At 46.3% G+C, this 21,030-nt stretch overlaps 2 protein-coding genes across 11 annotated transcripts in view; one reads left to right on the forward strand and one right to left on the reverse strand.

The window, feature by feature from the left end:
- Positions 1 to 12,308, reverse strand: part of RIOX1 (ribosomal oxygenase 1) — a 52,647-nt gene extending 40,339 nt beyond the window's left edge. For both annotated transcript variants that reach the window (XM_063644196.1, XM_063644197.1), the window contains exons 1-2: positions 8,722 to 12,308; positions 7,358 to 7,534 (exon numbers count right to left, since the gene is read on the reverse strand). In XM_063644196.1, the coding sequence (XP_063500266.1) occupies positions 8,747 to 10,777 (2,031 nt within the window). In that variant the 5' untranslated portion in view covers positions 10,778 to 12,308 and the 3' untranslated portion in view covers positions 7,358 to 7,534; positions 8,722 to 8,746. The remainder of the gene's footprint in view (positions 1 to 7,357; positions 7,535 to 8,721) is intronic.
- Positions 1 to 21,030, forward strand: part of HEATR4 (HEAT repeat containing 4) — a 357,461-nt gene that overhangs the window by 334,155 nt on the left and 2,276 nt on the right. For 7 of the 9 annotated variants that reach the window (XM_063644180.1, XM_055288864.2, XM_055288865.2 and 4 more), the window contains 6 exons: positions 982 to 1,162; positions 2,556 to 2,625; positions 3,355 to 3,544; positions 5,022 to 5,100; positions 6,326 to 6,485; positions 8,568 to 8,626. In XM_063644180.1, coding sequence (XP_063500250.1) covers positions 982 to 1,162; positions 2,556 to 2,625; positions 3,355 to 3,544; positions 5,022 to 5,100; positions 6,326 to 6,485; positions 8,568 to 8,626 — 739 coding nt within the window. Of the gene's footprint in view, positions 1 to 981; positions 1,163 to 2,555; positions 2,626 to 3,354; positions 3,545 to 5,021; positions 5,101 to 6,325; positions 6,486 to 8,567; positions 8,728 to 21,030 lie in introns of those variants that run through there. The other 2 variants (XM_063644183.1, XM_063644184.1) reach the window with 2 other exon arrangements.

Here is a 21,030-nt window from a genome sequence, read left to right on the forward strand (position 1 = left end):
GGTGTATGCCTGTAGTCCCAGCTACTTGGGAGGCTGAGGCAAGAGGACTGCCTGGGTGCAGGAAGTCCAAAGCTGTCATGAGCCATCATCATGCCACTGCATTCCAGCCTGGGCAACAGAGAAAGACCCTATCTCAAAAAAAAAAACAAAAAGAGAGAGAGAGAGACTGCATAGGAGCCAGGCAGAGTGGGTAAGGGCCTATAATCCAAGCTACTCAGGCTGAGGCAGGAGAATCACTTGAGGTCAGGAGTTCAAGACCAGCCTGGGCAACATAGCAAGACCCCATCTCTAAAAATAATTTAAGGCTGGGCGCGGTGGCTCATGCCTGTAATCCCAGCACTTTGAGAGGCAGAGGCGGGTGGACCACGAAGTCAGGAGATCAAGACCATCCTGGCTAACATGGTGAAACCCCATCTCTACTAAAAATACAAGAAAAACAAAATTTGGCGGGCGCCTATAGTCCCAACTACTCAGGAGGCTGAGGCAGGAGAATGGCGTGAACCCAGGAGGCAGCGCTTGCAGTGAGCCAAGATTGCACCACTGCACTCTAGCCTGGGCAACAGAGCAAGACTCCGTCTCAAAAAAATAATAAAATAAATAAAAATAATTTAAACAAACAAAAAGACTGCATAGGCATTCCAAGCTAGAAGCCAAATGCAGACATAATCATGGCACACGTGAGGGCGGTGGAGAAGAGAACTTGACTGTGAAAAGAGGTGCAAGTTGACATTTTCCTTTATTCAGTCATTCAATGTAACTGAAAGCCCTGCATTACCTAATTACTGAACAGCTATGTATTAGGGACTCAAGTAAAGAAGACAATCGAGCTCTGTACCCAGTAAAACTTATCTCATGAGCATAAGGCTGAATGGGATTGACAGCCTACAGAACCCGGATTTTATCATGAGGGCATTAGTGGGGGTTGGGAGTTAGGTACTGAAAGTTTAAGGAAGTGAAAGAAAAGCAACTTGTGCCTTACAGGGTCAAGCTGGGTCAAGGAAATTCCCAGGAGCGTGTGGAAGCTCTCTCCCTGATAGGTGAGCTCAAGCTTATGACCGCCAAGCTTCTCCCAAGCTTCCTGCACTGCTTCTCTGATGACTTCACAGCAGTTCGGCAGGCAGCCTGTTTAGCAGCTGGTGCCCTGCAGATCCGCGACAAGATGGTGAGTCAGGGAAACATATTCTCATCTTACCTGATTGACCTGAAGAGGGCATTACCTTCCCTGGTTGTGCACAGTATGCTCAACATTCTGCGGGGACACAGAATGAGAGATCGGAACTGGGAAGGGGGTGTATAAGCCACTTCAAACAGGACTGTTTCAGGGGCATCCAATCTTTTGGCTTCCCTGGGCCACAATGGAAGAATTGTCTTGGGCCACATATAAAGTACACTAACACTAACGATAGTTGATGAGCTAAAAAAAAAAAAAAAGTGCATAATTCTCTTTTTTTTTTTTTTTTTTTTTTGAGACGGAGTCTCGCTCTGTTACCCAAGCTGGAGTGCAGTGGCGCCATCTCGGCTCACTGCAAGCTCCGCCTCCCAGGTGCAGGTCATTCTCCTGCCTCAGCATCCTGTGTAGCTGGGACTACAGGCACCTACCACCATGCCCAGCTAATTTTTTTGTGTTTTTAGTAGAGATGGGGTTTCACTGTGTTAGCCAGGATGGTCTCAATGTCCTGACCTCGTGATCCGCCCGCCTCGGCCTGCCAAAGTGCTGGGATTACAGGCATGAGCCACCGCGCCTGGCATAAATCTCATGTTTTAAGAAAGTTTACAAATTTGTGTTGGGCCGCATTCAAAGTTGTCCTAGGCCACATGTTGGACAAGCTTGGTTTAGCTCCCAGCCAGCCCAGACTTCAATTCTTGAGCACACCCCTGAATCCCGTTCTCACCTCAGTTAACTAGCTTCTCATTACCTGGGTGCTGATGGGCTTTAGGATCAACTCCCATAAATGGAGTTATAATTCCATTATTAGGGAAAAATCTGTCTGAAGTGTTCAAGAGAAACCATATGGCCACAGATCTGTAGACTGAGAAAATCAATAGCAGATAATTCAGCTAATATACTCACTATGCATATAGGTGGTACTTTAGGCTCCAGCTCATTTGTCACCAGAATTGATAGGTCATTTTTCAATTATAGCTCCTTCTAGAGATAAGTGGTTTCCCTGTTTCTGATTCATTCATTTGCTTTGTTTTGTTTTGTTTCCTTTTTTGAGATGGAGTCTCGCTCTGTCACCCAGGCTGGAGTATAGCGGCACGATCTCAGCTCACTACAACCTCCGCCTCCCAGGTTCAAGCAATTCTCCTACCTCAGCCTCCGAGTAGCTGGGATTACAGGCGTGTGACACCATGCCCGGTTAATTTTTGTATTTTTAGCAGAGACAGGGTTTCACCATGTTGGCCAGGCTGGTCTCAAACTCCTGACCTCAAGTGATCCGCCCACCTTGGCATCCCAAAATGCTGGGATTACAGGTGTGCACCACCACACCCAGCTGTTTCTGGTTCATTCTTGCTCTGGTCCACCCCACTCAACACTGCCTTTTCCATCCCAGGTGCTTGAATGCCTCCTGAACCTGATGCAGAGAGATCCTTACTGGAAAATCAAGGCCTTTGCCATTCGAGGTATTATAGAAGTAGTGCCCCAAACTCTTCAACCTTAAATACTTTTCCCTATGCAAGTAGAAACGATCCCCAGAAACTCTCTAATGGGGTGAAGCGCAGGAGAGGTAATGATCTTAGCTTTTCAGAAGTTCCTTGTCTGAGAAGAGAAAAATAATTTTCTTCTTCAATTTTTAGTGAAAGATCCTGAGTCTAGGTATATGTCAAAACTAAGTTAAAGAAAGGGCTGACAAGACAGTCCCTGCCAACAGAATTAAGGATAAGTTCAAAGTAGGTATCCAGTGCTGGATGCATCTTGCTTTCCTTGGAGATCTCAACTATTATGCTCGGCAAAAGTCAGATCAGTTTCAAGACTGCTACAGACCTAAAACCCTGCCCCTTAATCTGCCTAGTTTCTTTTTAGAATCTTTGGCATTGCTTCTCTTTTTGACATAGATAAATAATTGTGCCTCCTTTCCCCATCACCCTGCTGGGACTAGGCAGGTCTTCCATGCTATTTGTTCTATATTTCATCCCAAAATAGGCAAATATCCTAATGGGCAAAGATGGGATGCAACATCCCTCTTCTAGGAATCCTTTGGAGGTAATGTCCCACTCTGACCTATCCTTAAAATTCTAATGGTGATTACCATCCAAAAGGGAAGGTATTGTTTGCAAAACTCAATTTATTTCTGGATGCTAGAATATAGTAAGCTCAGTCTTCAGTGACATGCTGCCCTCTAATCTCTGCAGCTTTGGGACAGATTGGGCAAGTAAGTCCCGAGCTGACGGATCTTCTGCTCTGGGCTATCCACTATGAAGAGTCACCAGGTGTACGGCTGGAAGCTTGCCGTAGCATCCTAGCCCTGAAACTTCAAGGGGACCGGGTCAGGGACACCTTCCTAGATGTGCTGCTCCTGGAGAACCACGATGCTGTTCTAAAGTAAGCACTAAACCTCTGGCTCCCACCATGATCTTATGCTGCCAACTCTCACATCTTTGCTCATTGAATACGTTCCTGCCTTGCCAGGCTGCCTAATGGCAGTAAAAGCACTGGTTCACCTGCACATTCACCACTCACCTAAGTAGGTAACCGAAAAACTGGCCTAAATTAGATTGAAAGTCAAGCTTATGTAGTTTATGCATCTTTTCTCCCCACCAGGATGGGTTTTGGCCGGGTGCGGTGGCTCACGCCTGTAATCCCAGCACTTTGGGAGGCTGAGGCAGGCGGATCACCTGAGGTCGGGAGTTCGAGACCAGCCTGACCAACATGGAGAAACCCCGTCTCTACTAAAAATACAAAATTAGCCGGGCATGGTGGCACATGCCTGTAATCCCAGCTACTAGGGAGGCTGAGGCAGGAGAATCACTTGAACCTGGGAGGTGGAGGTTGCGGTGAGCCGAGATGGTGCCATTGTACTCCAGCCTGGGCAACAAAACTCCGTCTCAAAAAAAAAAAAAAAAAAGGATGGGTTTTAAGTTATTCATATATTCAACTAACATTTATCAAGTGCCTATTAGGACAACAAGTTTTAGAGTCAAAAAGACCAGGGTTTGAATTCCAGCTCTGGCATGCAATAGCTATGTGAGCCTGTGTAAGGTATTTAAACTCTGTGAGCCCATTTTTTTCATGTATCAAATGCAGGTGATAGTCTACATTATAGGGTTGTGGTGATAATTAATGAGATGACATGTTTAGCGCCTGTCATAAAGGTGTTCAGTAAATGGTACCTATTGGCACCTTCAAATATATTGTCTTGGCCAGATGCGGTGGCTCACATCTGTAATCCCAATGCTTTGGGAGGCTGAGGCAGATGGATCATCTGAGGTCTGGAGTTCTAGACCAGCCTGGCCAACATGGTGAAACCTGTCTCTACTAAAAATACAAAAATTAGACGGACGTGGCCGGGTGTGGTGGCTCACACCTGTAGCCCCAACACTTTGGGAGGCCAAGGTGGGTGGATCACCTGAGGTCAGGAGTTCTAGACCAGCCTGGCCAACATGGTGAAACCCTATCTCTACTAAAAATACAAAAATCAGCTGGGCGTGGCGGCATGCGCCTGTAGTCCCAGCAACTCAGGAGGCTGAGGCAGGAGAAACTCTTGAACCCAGGAGGTGGAGGTTGCAGGGAGCCAAGACGAGATCGTGCCATTGCACTCCAGCTCTGGGAAACAGAGCAAGACTCCATCTCGCAAAAACAAAAAGCAAACAAAAAAGCCCACAAATATATTGTCTGAAAAACTGCACAGTATTCCTGTAAGCTAAGCATTATACCATTTTTGCATATAAGGCTCAGCAAAACTGCACAGTTAGGATTGGAACTTGGGATTCTTACCTGATTCCAAGTCCTATATTTTCTACCCCCATACTTTTTTAAAGGGCAGGGTAGAATAATCTAAGAAGCCCTTCTTATCTTTCAGGGAAATGTACCAGACAATGAAGATACTCAACTTAGGAAATGAAGGAAACCAAGAAATGCTTCAGGAGATCAAGAACAGGGTAAATAAGTGCAAGCTCTGTTTTCAGGAGAAAATTCAGGGCTCTCAAGAGTTCCTCAGACTCTGCCCTCCTCAAATATGTACATACCCTTTTTCCCACCATAGAAGTACTTTCTAAAACTCCAGACACAGATGCCACATCATTTGAAGATGCAAAGCATCTGTGCAAGATTGGGTTTCAAGGTCCTACTAGTAAAGACAAAAACAAAACAAAAATCCTATTAGTCCTATCAAGTAGCCCTCAAAAATCTGTTATTGTTTCTGAAATACTATTTCCCTCCCTTCCTATTTTCTCCCCATCATCCCCAAACCCAAGTTGTTTAGTTTTCCTTTTCTTCAAATAGGCATAGAGAAGGAATAAGGGACTAGAGTTGGCCCCCTAGATTTTCTTAATTTTTCTGAATTCCTAATCTGGGTTCTCTCACCAAAGAAAATCTCTTGCTGAAAGGATTAACATAATTTTTGCTTTTTTTTTGAGGGGGGGACAGTCTCGCTCTGTCACCCAGGCTGGAGTGCAGTGGTGTGATCTTGGCTCACTGCAACCTCCACCTCCTGGGTTCAAGTGATTTTCGTGCCTCAGCCACCAAAGTAGCTGGGATTATAGGCATGTGCCACCACACCCAACTAATTTTTTTGTATTTTTAATGGAGACAAGGTTTTGCTATGTTGGCCAGGCTGGTCTTGAACTCCTGGCCTCAAGCGATCCACCCGCCTCAGCTTCCCAAAGTGCTGGGATTACAGGCATGAGCCATCATGCCTGGCCTGGATTGTTCTAATTTTTCAAAGCTGTTAGATAGGATGAAGGAATAGAGGAGAAAGGACTTTAAAAAGGTAATTCAAGAAACCAACTTCACACCAAGCAAGCATTTCTTAGCAGCTTCCTTTCATCATGTCCAAAAAGCTGAAGTAAAATTTTCACAAACAGGTATAAAAAATCTCCAACCAATATCATAAGAGAACAATGTTCTCAGGCACTTACATATCACCTACTACTGATAAGCATATGCAATTAGTTACTTCTTTTTTTTCTAGAGACAGGGTCTCACTTTATTGCCCAGGCTGGAGTGCAGTGGCATGATCACAGCTCACTGTAGCCTTGAACTGTTGGGCTCAAGTGATCCTCCCTCCTCAGCCTCCCACAATCACTTTATTAATGTTTTTTGATAATTTGCTGCCTAGTACAGGTGTTTTGTTTTGTTTTTCAAACATTATTTGTTCTAATTTAGATTAAAACACTAAGCCAAAAGGACTTGCTGACACACAAAATACTCAAGCTGGAGATGGTCATGGGAAAAGTGAAGGAGGAAGCAAAACGTGTTTACTTGAAACCCAAAAGAGAACAAGAACCACTAACACTCCAAACTTTACTCCAAGAAACTTTTCAGGGTAGGTTTCCTAGGGGTGAATTCTATGCCTTGATTCCTTTAATAAGCCTCTTCCAGGATCTGGATGTTTTGGGACTTAGTAACAAGCCTTGGAGGATGCAAGAGTCAGGAAAGGGTACTCCCTTCCCTCTTGGCTACCATCCACTCAGTCTTTATTTTTTTGTTTCTCAGGTTTTTATTCATTTATTTTCTCCCTTAAAAAAAAAGTTATCTCTATTTGAACTGACTTAAAAGTTAGGTCAAAAAAGGACATATCAGAAAAACACAAGTCTTTATAAAACAATACTACCATGTATGTTTGATTAAGCACCCAAAAAAGCCTTATGAGCTTAACCTTAATAGTGGTAGTGGTTGGTGGTTGGGCGTGGTGGCGCACACCTGAAATCCCAGTGCTTTGGGAGGCCATGGTGGGAGGATCACCCCAGGCCAGGAGTTCAAAACCAGTCTGGGCAACATAGCAAGACCCCTCCATCTCTACAAAAAAAATAAATTATCTGGGTGTGGTGGCACACACTGGTAGTCCTATCTACTAAGGAGGCTGAGATGGGAGGATTGCTTGAGCCCAGGAGGGTGAGGCTGCAGTAACCCAAGATCTCACCACTGTACCCCAGCCTGGGCAACAGAGTGGGACCCTGTCTCAAACAAACAAACAAAAAATAGTGCTTGTCTCTGGAAAGTGGGGTTGGAGGGAGAACTATCATTTTTACTTAGTGTATGTCTATGCTTTTCTAACTTTTTAAAAAAGAACTTATAAAGTTCTCAACCTTAAATAACAGAAAACTATCCATTATGGTGATAGACTTATCTTAAGAGTCCCAGACACAACCTAAATGATGAGGGTGCAGAAATCAAGCTGTACCAAAATATACTTACAAAATCTGTGTGCCCGAGTGTAGCAGCAGCCTCAGGTCACTCAGCCAGCTGCCTACCAGCTACCACCCCAAACCCAGGTCTTCTGGTTCCAAGTCCAGTGCTCTTTCTGGTACATCAGGCGCTTTTCCACCAACCATGAGAATATTCACTTGTCAGATTTGGGGAAGTTTCTTCCAACTGCCAGAATAAAAATGAGAGTGGAAAGTAACTTGAACACCAGCCTTCCTTCATGGCCAGCTTGCTAAAAGTTGGTTGCCTAAGGTCTATGAAGGCACAACTAGGTGACATGCTGCCCTTATGACAGCAGTGCCAGCCATGGATGTAAGCAAACAGTGAGCAAAAACATACCATGCTCTTAAAACTGAACTAGCTGGTAGAAAATAATTTTTCTACTAGAATTGGGTTGCATAATTAAATAGCATAAATTATCCCCAAAGTTAGTGAACTGGTCCCAATCAGATAAGATCCTTTTTTTTTTTTTTTTTTTTTGAGACAGAGTCTCGCTCTGTTGCCCAGGCTGGAGTGCAGTGGCATGATCTCAGCTCACTGCAACCTCCTCCTCCCAGGTTCAAGTGATCCTCCTGCCTCAGCCCCCTAGTAGCTGGGATTACAGGCATGCGCCACTATGCCTGGCTAATTTTTGTATTCTTACTAGAGACGGGGTTTTGCCATGTTGGCCAGGCTGGTCTCAAACTGCTGACCTCAGGTGATCCACCCGCCTGAGCCTCCCAAAGTGCTGGGATTACAGGCGTGAGCACCGCACCCAGCCTGAGATTCTCTTCCTTAAGAAGTTGATTAACATGCTCATTTTACATGCTACAACCACCCCAAGTTGCTTTTCACTTCAGCCATTATAGATTTTCCCTATCTTCCTCCCGCTCCTGCATTTCTTCGAACCATCCCACATAATAATCTAGCCTTAGAAAAGGGAAACATTCTTTGGCACTTTAATAACTTTTCTAAGGTTCATACAAATTTAACAATAACAAACAGGATACTGACCCCGCCCCGCCCCCCAAACTGATGAAAAAGAACTCAGATGAAAGATCCAAATTCCAAAAAAACTCTAATGTCTGTCTCAAGCAGAATGACATGGTCAGTGCTACCCAGTACACTGAAGCCTGAAGGTGATGAAGTTGGTGCTCTGAAATGATCACGGATCAAGGTTTTTTTTTCTACCTCCAACTTCTCCTTTTCCTTTTGTACCTAGATGAGATGGTTCTTCCTAGAAGACCTTCCGAGGTTTGTGACACTGAAGCAGTCATAAAGGTAAATGTGAGCACACTGATGGTTATCAAGGTAAGAACATGAGTTTAAGAAAAAAAAAAAAAAAGGTAGCAGTGGCAGGGGAGAATCACTACTACCTTGTTTCCAGCAATCAACAAGAAACTAATTTAGGGCTAGAGGCATCTTGGTGAGCAGCAGCCCCTTATCATACAACATGGTTGCCAAGGAAAGCTGGTCCTCCACACTGTCACAGGGCAGGTCCCCCACTCTCACAAACTCTGGGTAAGAACGAAGCAACAGTTCCATGGCATCAGCTTGCTGGGGGTATATTTCCAAGCACTTGGGTTCTTCCAGATGATACACACGGGAGTTTTCCACTGTGTAATAGAGAAACAAATGGCCCCCCTCACCCACCAGCCGAGCTATCCCATCCTGAAGCATGTGGACTTCTGTTTCTGTTGTCAACTGGGCCCCGACGTTTACAGGTTCTCCAGCCTCCCAGCGAATCGGAAGCCCGTAAACACTTAGTGCCCTCTCCCTATCAGTCAAAACAGGGGGCAGAGAATCGTGCATGAAGTCTTTGGCTCGCTGGTCGGCCACAGCATCAACAGGAGCAAAGTGTCCCAGGCGGGCAACCAAGACCCGCACCTTCTCCATGAAAGCGGTTCTTCGCGGATCCTTAGAATCTGAATGCTGGGCCCCCATGTAATCCATGAAGTCTCGGGGCAGACCCCTCCGAAACTCCACATTTTCTTCCATTGCAGCCTGCACTGCCAGAGGCAGTATGGCCTCTAAGAAGTCACCCCAGGTATTGCGCTGGTACGTGGACAAGGTGAGGTGCAGAGAGTGGACTCCATCCTGGCATTCAGCTTGGTGAATGAAGCCCCGAGGAAAATACAGCAAATCTCCAGGTTCCAGCACGGTCTGCAGCACCGGCTCACCGAGGTCGTCCTGACTGAAGTTGGGGCTGGATGTCAGAGCCAGTTCCTCGGTTGGGACTCGGGGTCGGTATACACGCCAGAGTTTCCTACCTTCCAGCTGCAGCACGAAGGCCTCGATGTCGTCGTAGTGGGGGGCAAAGCCCTGCGAGTTAGGGGGCGTGAGGTAAACGTTGGAGCCTGCCATGCTTCCAAACTGCTCTTGAAGCACAGCCAAAAACTGCCACACAGTGGTAGAGAAAGCCTGCGGACAGAGGAGGCGCAGGGAGCAGCCGGCCTGGTACAGGGACCACGCGGCGGCGGGCAGCGCGCGGCCGGGTGGGTTCAGGGTCTCGCGTCGCCCGTTGATGTAGCGAGCGGCGTCCAAGTGCTGGCCGAACTGCACCTCCTCGTTGCGCAGCATCGAGTCCAGGTCGGCGGTAGAGAAAAGTCCCTGGTAGTAGGTGTGGTCCTGCCGCCGCACCAGCACCGCCTCGCGCTCCCATAGGCGCCGGTAGAAGTGATCTGGCGGCATGGGCGCAATGAGCCACTCAAAGAGGCGGGCCGCTCGCCGCCGGCTGCTGGGGATGCGGTTCAGCTCGGCCAAGACGCGCCGCAGCGGGGAGTCCCAGGCCGGCTCCCCACCCGTGTTATCCACCTGCGGCCCCGGCGCCGTCGCAGGGGCCCCGGACGACTGGGCGGCCGCCAAGTGCTGCGCGGTGCACAGCAGGGCCGAGGTCTCCACCACCCGGGCCGGCGCGGCGGGCACCTCCACCACGCGCGCCGGCGGGCTCTGCAAGGAGCGTGCGGCGGGCGAGGCCTCCAGCAGCTCTGCGGGCCCCAGGTGGCCGTATGGCTCTCGCCGGGCTGCGTCCGGGACGGCCGCCAACGCCGCCCCACCGGGTAGCGCGTCCCCCAGGTCGTCTGCCGTCGACTCCACCCTCGAGTCCTCCGAATCCTCGCTAGGCAGCGTCTGCGTCCTCAGCGCTGCCATGCGGGATACAACACTTCTCAGCTGCTTTCGTATCTTCCTGGGCCTCAAGGGCAGGGCCAGGACCGACCCGCTGTGTGGCTGTGGCTTGCGCCGGCGCCTCGGCCGCCCGCGCCTCAACGGCCCTGCACTGGCCTGGAGCGCATCCATGACCAGACCACACCAGACCGTCTTCCCCGCCCGGCGGGGGCCGAAGCTGAAGCGGTTCCTGAATGCAGCGGCTGCGGTGCACTCTGGGAAGGGGGCGCGGCCTTCAGCCCCCTCGGGGTTGGCCACGCCCATCATTCCTCTATTCGGCCCCTCCCGCTCGCTTTCATTAAATGTTTGGCTTCAAGCTGTAGCGGCAGCGGCGAGAACCCTTGCCAAACAAACAAGGAATCTACACTCAGAGAGCAATTTAAAAATCAAGTTGCGGCCAAGCGCGGTGGTTCACGACTGTAATCCTAGCACTTTCGGAGGCTGAGGCGTGTGGATCACCTGAGGTCAGGAGTTCGAGACCAGCCTGACCAATATGGTGAAACCCCGTCTCTACTAAAATTACAAAAATTGGCTGGGCGCGGTGGCTCACGCCTGTAATCTCAGCACTTTGGGAGGCCGAGGCGGGCGGATCACGAGGTCAGGAGATCGAGACCATCCTAGCTAACACGGTGAAACCCCTTCTCTACTAAACAAGAAAAATACAAAAAATTAGCCGGACGTGGTGGTGGGCACCTGTAGTCCTGGCTACTCGGGAGGCTGAGGCAGGAGGATGGCATGAACCCGGGATGCAGAGCTTGCAGTGAGCCAAGATCGCGCCACTGCACTCCAGCCTGGGCGACAGAGCGAGACTCTGCCTCAAAAAAATAAAAATAAATAATAATTTTTAAAATTACAAAAATTAGCCAGGGGTGGTGGCTTGCACCTGTAGTCCCAGCTACTCGGGAGGCTGAGGCAGGAGGATGGCATGAACCCGGGATGCAGAGCTTGCAGTGAGCCAAGATCGCGCCACTGCACTCCAGCCTGGGCGACAGAGCGAGACTCTGCCTCAAAAAAATAAAAATAAATAATAATTTTTAAAATTACAAAAATTAGCCAGGGGTGGTGGCTTGCACCTGTAGTCCCAGCTACTCGGGAGGCTGAGACAGGAGAATTGCTTGAACTTGGGAGGTGGAGGTTGCATTGAGCCGAGATCGTGCCATTGCACTGCAGCCTGGGCGACAGAGTGACACTCCGTCTCAAAAAACAACAAGAAGCACAAAATCAAGTTACTAGAGACTCCCCAGGAGAAATGGCTACTTGACTGTTTTTTCCTTCTAGTCTCTGCACATTGCAGTGTTCCTTGGATGTCCTCATTTCTGAACAGGATGTTCCACCGGCAGCTTCCTACCAAAAAGTGCAGATTTCTTGTTTTCAAGGAATGCCCCCAGGCAGCTTGAGTTCTGCATAAACTTCTGCTCTGCAGATGAATTCACTGATTGAAGCCTTATCTAGGAATTCCTCCACCTAACTTCTCTCCCTCCTTTCTCCAATACAAATTCTCAAATTCATTGTCCTCTCTCTGAAAAAGAAGTTATGAATTTCTCTACTTGGATTCTTGATATCTGCCCTTCCTGCCCCTCTGGGATTTTGTTTCTTTAGCTACAACTTCTCTGGCTCTTAAACTCGGGTTCTTCAATCTGGGCCTCTAATTTAACAGGCAATGTGGTGGCATGAGGGTGTAATTTTTGAGAACATGGTCACTGTCTGTCATGCAACTAATTGCTTTGTACATAAAGATTCCTTGTCTTCATTTGAATCATTTAAGATAAACTCCCAGAAATAAAAGTGCTGGGTCAAAAAGCAAGATACTTTTTGTGATTATTAATAGGTTTTACTAAACTGCCTTCCAAGAGGGTTTACAATGTTTCAAGCAGTGATAAGCATATTAGACTACAGTACATGGCCTCTAGGACCCTTCTCTGTTTGAGCTTTCAACACTCCCTATTTCTCAGTTGCACGCCTATCCAAACACTTGCCGAGACTTTTAGATCTTGCCCTTACCCATGTCTAACATCCACCCTTTTTTATTTCTCACATGGTCTGTTACACACACAGTTATCAACTGGGGGTGATATTGTTCCCATAGGGACATTTGTCAATGTCATATAGGGGGCGAGGGGTTGTCTAACATCTAGTAAATAGACACTAGAGACACTGCTAAACATTCTACAATACTAAGGACAACTTCCCACAACAAATAATTATCCGATGCAAAACGTCAGTAGTGTAGTGTCAAGGCAGAGAAATCCTGGTTAATTACAAATAGCCTCCCAACTAGTCTCTTTACCTTATTTTTTATTTTTATTTTATTTTTTTGAGACAGGGTCTTGCTGTGTTGCCCCAACCTCTGTGTTGCAATGGCCCAGTCTTGGCTCACTGCAACCTCCACCTCCCAGGTTTAAGCGATTCTCCTGCCTCAGCCTCCCAGGTAGCTGGGATTACAGGCACCTGCTACCACCGAAGCTAATTTTTGTATTTTTAGTAGAGACAGGGTTTCACCATGTTGGTCAGGCTGGTCTTGAACTCCTGACCTCAGGTGATCCACCCATCTCGGCCTCCCAAAGTGCTGGGATTACAGGCATGAGCCACGGCGCCCGGCCGTCTCTTTACCATTAATTGCTCCTATCTTAGCCATTCTCACATTGCTATAAAGAACTACCCGAGACTGAGTAATTTATAAAGAAAAGAGGTTTAATTGGCTCACAGTTCCTCAGGCTGTAGAGGAAGCATGGTTGGGGAGGCCTAAAGAAACTTAAAATCATGGTGGAAGGTGAAGGGGAAGCAAGCTCACACCTGTAATCCCAGCACTTCAGGAGGCCGAGGTGGGTGGATCATGAGGTCAGGAGATCAAGACCATCCTGGCTAGCACAGTGAAACCCCATCTCTACTAAAAATACAAAAAATTAGCTGGGCATGGTGGCACGCCCCTGTCATCCCAGCTGCTCTGGAGGCTGAGGCAGGAGAATTGCATGAACCCGGAAGGTGGAGGTCGCAGTGAGTCAAGATCACGCCACTGCACTCCAGCCTGGGCGACAGAGTGAGACTCCGTCTCAAACAAAAGCAACCAGATCTTGTGAGAACTCAGCCACCATCATGAGAGCAGCAAGGAGGAAATCTGCCCCCATGATGTAATCACCTCCCACCAGGTCCCTGCCCCAACATTGGACATTACAATTCGACATGAGATTTGGGTGGGGACACAGAGCCAAACCTTATCAGCCCCCATGCCAATTTATACCACAGATAGCTACAAGATTAATTTTCTCAAGTTGAGGCCCCAAACCTGTCATCACCTACTCAAAATCTACCCATGTGCCCCACTGACAAATCCAAGTTCCTCAGCTAGGTACTGAAGTCACGTAATGTTACAGCCTATCATCCCCAACCCCTGTGAACTCTACTTCTACAAACTAGACTGTTTGCTGTTGCTTACCTATATTGTCCTTTATATGTTTTCTCAGGCTGTTTCCTCTGCATACTGTCCCCCAATTATCTTTTGTCAAAACCCTAATTAAAGCCCATTTCACATTCCATCTCCTCTCCAAAGGCGCTACCATCTCCTTCATCTCAAGAGAATTTTGACTCTTTCACATGAATTTAACACATTGTGCTGGTAATTCATGTTCTTGTCATATTCCTTCCTAAAATTCAAGGAAAAGACTTCCTTATGCCTTTTGCTATCCCGTCTTGCATTTAGCACACTGCCCTGGGATTACAAGCATGAGCCACCATGCCCTGCTAAAAATATAGGCTTTTTTTGTTTGTTTGTTTGTTTTGAGATAGAGTCTCGCTCTGTCATCCAGACTGGAGTGCAGTGGTTCTATCTTGGCCCACTGCAACCTCTGCCTCCCAGATTCAAGCAATTCTCCTGCCTCAGCCTCCCGAGTAGCTGGGATTACAGGCACCCCCTACCATGCCCGACTAATTTTTGTATTTTTAGTAGAGACGGGGTTTCTCATGTTGGCCAGGCTGGTCTCAAACTCCTGACCTCAGGTGATCTGCCCACCTCAGCCTCCCAAAGTGCTGGCATTACAGGCGTGAGCCACTGCGCCCAGCCAAAATATAGTATTTTTTAAACAATAAACTTTACTTTCCCTAATTCATCTCATTTTTCTTGATTTTTAAGCATTGCTTACCTTTCTCTTCTGTTTTTTTGTTTTGTTTTGTTTTGAATCAATAGAATTCCCTTTAAGAAAAATCAAAGGAACTTGACATTCTTCTTCTTCTTTTTTTTTTTTTTTTTTTTTTATTATTTTTAGTACAAACGGGGTTTCACTGTGTTAGCCAGGATGGTCTCGATCTCCTGACCTTGTGATCCGCCCACCTTGGCCTCCCAAAGTGCTGGGATTACAGGCGTGAGCCACCGCACTTGGCCAGGAACTTGACATTCTGAATATAGATGCTAATCATTGTTATTCAGAGAAAGTTCTACAGAAAAGAAGATGAATGGAGCCAACAGGATGTTTAAGTATACATAGTATGATTTAAAGCCTACCAGGAAAGTACCCCAAATTATCTCTCCCATCAAAATTCATCCCATCATTAGATAGTTATTCTTGAATTAGTCATTGTCACTTTCACTTCATCTATATCTAAAGTGTAAATATACTGGGAAGGAAGGGTGATATATACTAAATTATAAGTTCCTTTCTTTTTTTTTTTTTTCAAGACAGAGTCTCTGTTGCCCAGGCTGGAGTGCAATGGCGCGATCTCGGCTCACTGCAATCTCCGCCTCCGGGGTTCAAGCAATTCTCCTGTCTCCACCTCCCAAGTAGCTGGGATTACAGGCGCACGCCACCACACCCGGCTAATTTTTGTATTTTCACTGGAGACGGGGTTTCGCCATGTTGGTCAAGCTGGTCTTGAAATCCTGAGCTCAGGCAAGCCACATGCCTCAGTCTCCCAAAATGCTGGAATTACAGGCGTGAGCCACCACACCTGGCCTCATAAGTTCCTTTAAGTGTCTTTTCTTTAAGAAGGAAGGATAGCTTGAGTTGTTGAAAGGGAGATGGTGAGAAAGATAAATAAAAGGAAAGTAAAAGAAAGCAAATGTCCGAGGCAGTGGTTCTGAACCTGGGGCTATTTTGCACCCCCAGAGGTCATTTAGCAATATCTAGAGATATTTTTGGTTGTCCAACAGTGGGGGTGCTACTAGCATCTAGCGATGCTGTAAAACATTCTACAATGCGCAATGAAGCCCCATAACAAAGGACTATCTGGCCCCAAATGTCAATACTACCAGGGTTGAGAAACCCTGGTAAAAACTTTTAGATGACAATTCATCAATACAAAATTTTGATATCTTTGACCCACTAGTAATTCTACATCTAGAAATCTATCCTTAAAAAAATTCACTGGCCAGGTGCAGTGGCTAACATCTATAATCCCAATACTTTGGTGGGCTGAGGCAGGTGGATTGCTTGAGCTCAGGAGTTCCAGACCAGCCTGAGCAACATGGTGAGATGCTGTCACTATGAAAAATCAGCAATTTTTTTTTTTTGAGACAGAGTCTTGCTTTGTCACCTAGCCTGAAATGCAGTGGCGTGATCTTGGCTCACTGCAACCTCCACCTGCCAGGTTCAAGCGATTCTTGTGCCTCACCTGAGTAGCTTGGATTATAGGCATGTGCCACGATGCCCAACTAATTTTTGTATTTTTAGTTGAGATGGGGTTTTGCCATGTTGGCCAGGCTGGTCTCGAACTCCTGGCCCTAAGTGATCCAACTGCCTTGGCCTCCCAAAGTGCTGGATTACAGGAATGAGCTGCCATGCCAAGCCGAAAAATTTTAAATACAAAAATTAGCCAGGCATGGTGATGTACACCTGTGGTCCCAGCTACTAGGGAGGCTAAGGTGGGAGGATGGCTTGAGCCTGGGATGCAGAGGTTGCAGTGAGCTGAGATGGCACCACTGTACTCCAGCCTGGGCAATAGAGCCAAACCCTGTCTCAAAAAAAAAAAAAAAAAATTCACCCATGTGTGCAAAGATATTTATACATAGATGCTTGTTGCTTATAATTTCAAAACTGGAAATTACTCAAATATCTACCAATCAGCAGTTATTTAAAAGAATGACAAGGAAACGTCTATAATGCATTAAAAAAATCAAATTATAGAACAATATGTTGTCCCATTTTTTGCTTAAAAAATGCAGCCAATATACATTATATATAATTTTCTTTTCTTTTTTCTTTTTTGAGACAGAGTTTCCCTCTGTCACCCAGGCTGGAGTGCAGTGGTGCAACCTCTCGGCTCACTGCAACCTTCACCTCCCAGGTTCAAGTGATTCTCCTGCTTCAGCCTCCGGAGTAGTTGGGATTACAGGCACCTGCCACCATGTCCAGCCAATTTTTCTATTTTTAGTAGAGACAGGGTTTCACCATATTGGCTAAGCTGGTCTCAAACTGCTGACCTCAGGTGATCCACCTGCCTTAGCCTTCCAAAGTGCTGGGATTATAGGCATGAGCCTACATTATGTAAAATTTATTTAAAACCATATATGTTGTGTGTGTGCGTGTGTGTGTGTGTGTGTGTGTGTGTGTCTGCCTGCATAGCTGAATATCCGGAAAGATATAAACCAAACTGAAGACAGAAGTTCCCTCTGGGTAATGGGATTATTTGTTATAGAAGAATTTTCATGTTTAACTTTAGGATGTTAATATAAAGTTTAGGCTGGGTGTGGTGGCTCATGCCTGTAATCCCAGCACTTTGGGAGGCTGAGGCGGGCGGATCACTTGGGGCCAGGAGTTCGAGACTAGCCTGGCCAACATAGTGAAACCCCATCTCTACTAAAAAATACAAAAATTAGCCGGGCGTGGTGGCATGTGCCTATAATCCCAGCTACTCAGGTGGCTGAGGCACCAGAATTGCTTGAACACAGGAGACAGAGGTCGCAGTGAGCCGAGATCGCGCCACTGCACTCCAGCCTGGGCAACAGCGCAAGACTCCATCTCAATAACAAACAAACAAACAAAAAATCACAGTTTGAATAGGCCATCTGGCCCCAAAAGCCTGAAATATCTGCTATCTGGCCTTTTACAGAACAAATTGGCTGGGTCTTGCTATACATCATAAGAGATGCTATCTAGGACGTTGAATTTCCAACTCTTTTGATTGCTCATATAACCTATAAAATAATTTTGAAAAATGATGTCACCTCTTTACCTTCTTAAATTGACATCTAAAATGAGGCCAGGCACGATGGCTCACACCTGCAATCCCAGCACTTTGGGAAGCAGAGGCAAGTGGATCACCTGAGGTCGGGAGTTTGAGACCAGCCTGGCCAACATGGTAAAACCCCGTCTCTACTGAAAATAAAGAAAAATTAGCCAGGTATGGTGGCGCATGCCTGTAATCCCAGCTACTCAGGAGGCTGAGACAGGAGAATCGCTTGAACCTGAGAGGCGGAGGTTGCAGTGAGCCGAGATTGAGCCACTGCACTACAGCCCGAGTGACAGAGATGAGACTCTGTCTCAAAAAAAAAAAAAAATTGACATCTAAAATGTTTTCATTTTAAATAGAAGCAGAGTTTAATTTCAAACATGTAAGTATTCCAGCTTTACATATTGATATTTTAAGTTCAAAACGGAATTTAAATGCATGCATTTGAATCTAAATGCCATAACAGTTTGATAACTACCATCATCCATTTTAAAAATAAAATATGTAAGCTCTTCTTTAAAATTAAAATTACATCTTAAAAAAAGCTCACATTTCCTTTATGAAGTAACTTCCACACAGAATTTTATCCTAATATACAATTGTGCTTGAAAGTATTTACTTTTCATCATCACATCTGCAACAAAAATCTGTATTTAAATTGAGGGTTGGGGCATGATGGTACATGTAGTTTTAGCTACATGTGAGGCCAGAGACAGGAGGATCACTTGAGCCCAGGAGTCCAAGATTATAGTGAGCTATGATCGTGCCTGTGAATAGGTACTAGCTACTGCACTCTGGCAGCTGGGGCAACATAGTAAGACCAGGTCTCTAAAAAACAAACAAATAAAAAACACCTGATGTAAAAAATGAAGGTTTTAAAATTTATTTTCCATGACTAGAAGACTGTCTATATTTCTTTCAGGTAATCATTACAATTATTAGTAGTATACTTTATGTTCCAATTTTCCATACATAAATCAGAAATATTAACTCACACTCCCTTGGGAAACAATTTTATTAACTAGAATACAGTGCTATGTGCAATTCCTGTTGTATTTAGTCTTACAGATTCCACACATTTCCGAAGTTTTTCCTGCTCCCTTCACTGAAGTTGTTCTATACATTTGGTTCTCTTGCTACATGCAGTCCGTATTCCTTCCTAGATCTCCTTACTTCCTAAATGTTTTTGTTTTAATTTGCATACATTAACGTTTACTCTGGCTGGGTGGGGTGCCTCATGCCTGCAATCCCAGCACTTTGGGAGGCTGAGATGGGTGGATCACCTGAGGGTCAGGAGTTCAAGACCAGCCTGGCCAACATGGTGAAACCCAGTCTCTACTAAAAATACAAAAACTAACTGGGCATGGTGGTGCGTGCCTGTAATCTCAGCTACTAGGGTGGCTGAGGCATTTAATAGAAGCTTGAATTTGGGAGGGGGAGGTTACAGTGAGCCGAGATTGCACCACTGCACTCCAGCCTGGGTGACAAGAGTGAAACTCCGTCTCAAAAAATAAGGTTCACTCTTCTTGCTGTAAAGTTCTATGGGTTTTAACAAATGAATAATGTCACGTATCCATCATATATTATACAGAATATTCAGAATAGTTTCACCACCTTAAAAAGTCTCCTGTGCTTCCTTTTTTTTTTTTTTTTTGAGATGGAGTCTCGAAGTCTGGCTCTGTCACTCAGACTGGAGTGCAGTGGCGCAGTCTCGGCTCATTGCAGCCTCCGCCTCCTGGGTTCAAGTAATTCTCCTTCCTCAGCCTCCCGAGTAGCTAGGATTACAATCGCCCACCACCATGCTCGGTTAATTTTTGTATTTTTAGTAGAGACAGAGTTTCACCACGTTGGCCAGGCTGGTCTCGAACTTCTGACCTCAGGTGATCCGCCCACCTCAGGCTCCCAAAGTGCTGGGGTTACAGGTGTGAGCCACAGCGCCTGGCCTAATTTTTGTATTTTTAGTAGAGACTGGGTTTCACCATGTTGGCCAGGCTGGTCTCAATCTCTTGGCCTCAAGTCATCTGCCTGCCTGGCCTCCTAAAGTGCTGGGATTACAGGCGTGAGCCACTGTGCCCGGCCTGTGCTTCACTTATTCAACCCTCCTTTCCTCCCCACAAATAGCTGTCAACCACTGATTTTTCTTTTTTATTCTCCTTTTTTTGTTTTGTTTTTGTTTTTTATTTTGAGACAGAGTCTCCTCGTGTTGCCTAAGCTGGAGTTGCAGTGGCATGATCATGGCTCACTTCAGCCTCAACTGCCCCTGCTCAAGTGATCCTCCCACCTCAGCCTCCCGAGTAGCTGGACAACTACTGATTTTTTTTTTTTTTTTTTTTGAGATAGAGTCTCGCTCTGTTGCCCAGGATGGAGTGCAGTGGTGCGATCTTGGCTCACTGCAAGCTCCGCCTCCCTGGTTCACGCCATTCTGCTGCCTCAGCCTCCTGAGTAGCTGGGACTACAGGTGCCCGCCACCATGCCCGGCTAATTTTTTGTTTTGTATTTTTAGTAGAGATGGGGTTTCACCTTGTTAGCCAGGATGGTCTCGATCTCCTGACCTCGTGATCCGCCCACCTCAGCCTCCCAAAGTGCTGGGATTACAGGCGTGAGCCACCATGCCTGGCCTTTTTTTTACTATCTCTATAGTTTTGTCTTTTACACAATGTCATATAATTGGAATTATACAGTATGTAGCCTTTTCAGGCTGCCTTCTTTCACCTAGCAATACATATCTTTATTTTCTTTGAGACACAGTCTCACTTTGTCGCCCAGGTTGAAGTGCAGTGGCACCATCTCACCTCACTGCAATATCTGACTCCCGGGTTCAAGCGATTCTCGTGCCTCAGCCTCCCAAGTAGCTGAGATTACAGGCGTGCACCACCACCCCTGGCTAATTTTTGTATCTTTAGTAAAGGTGGGGTTTCACCATATTGGCCAAGCTGGTCTCAAACTCCTGACCTCAAGTGATCTGCCCGCCTCGGCCTCCCAAAGTGCTGGGATTACAGGCGTCAGCCACCCGCCTGGCAGCAATACACGTTTGAAGAGGTTCATGCATGCATGTCTTTTTCTGGCTTCACAGCTCATTTCTTTCTTTCTTTCTTTCTTTCTTTCTTTCTTTCTTTCTTTCTTTCTTTCTTTCTTTTTTTTTTTTTTTTTGAGATGGAGTCTTGCTCTGCTGCCCAGGCTGGAGTGCAGTGGTGTGTTCTCGGCTCACTGCAACCTCTGACCCCCAGGTTCAAGCGATTCTCCTGCCTCAGCCTCCTGAGTAGTGGAATTACAGGCACACGCCCCCACGCCCAGGTAATTTTTGTATTTTTAGAAGAGACAGGGTTTCACCATGTTAGTCAGGCTGGTCTCAAACTCCTGAC

The sequence above is a fragment of the Symphalangus syndactylus genome, chromosome 8 (assembly GCF_028878055.3).
Source record: "Symphalangus syndactylus isolate Jambi chromosome 8, NHGRI_mSymSyn1-v2.1_pri, whole genome shotgun sequence".
In the NCBI taxonomy this organism is placed as follows: domain Eukaryota; kingdom Metazoa; phylum Chordata; class Mammalia; order Primates; family Hylobatidae; genus Symphalangus; species Symphalangus syndactylus.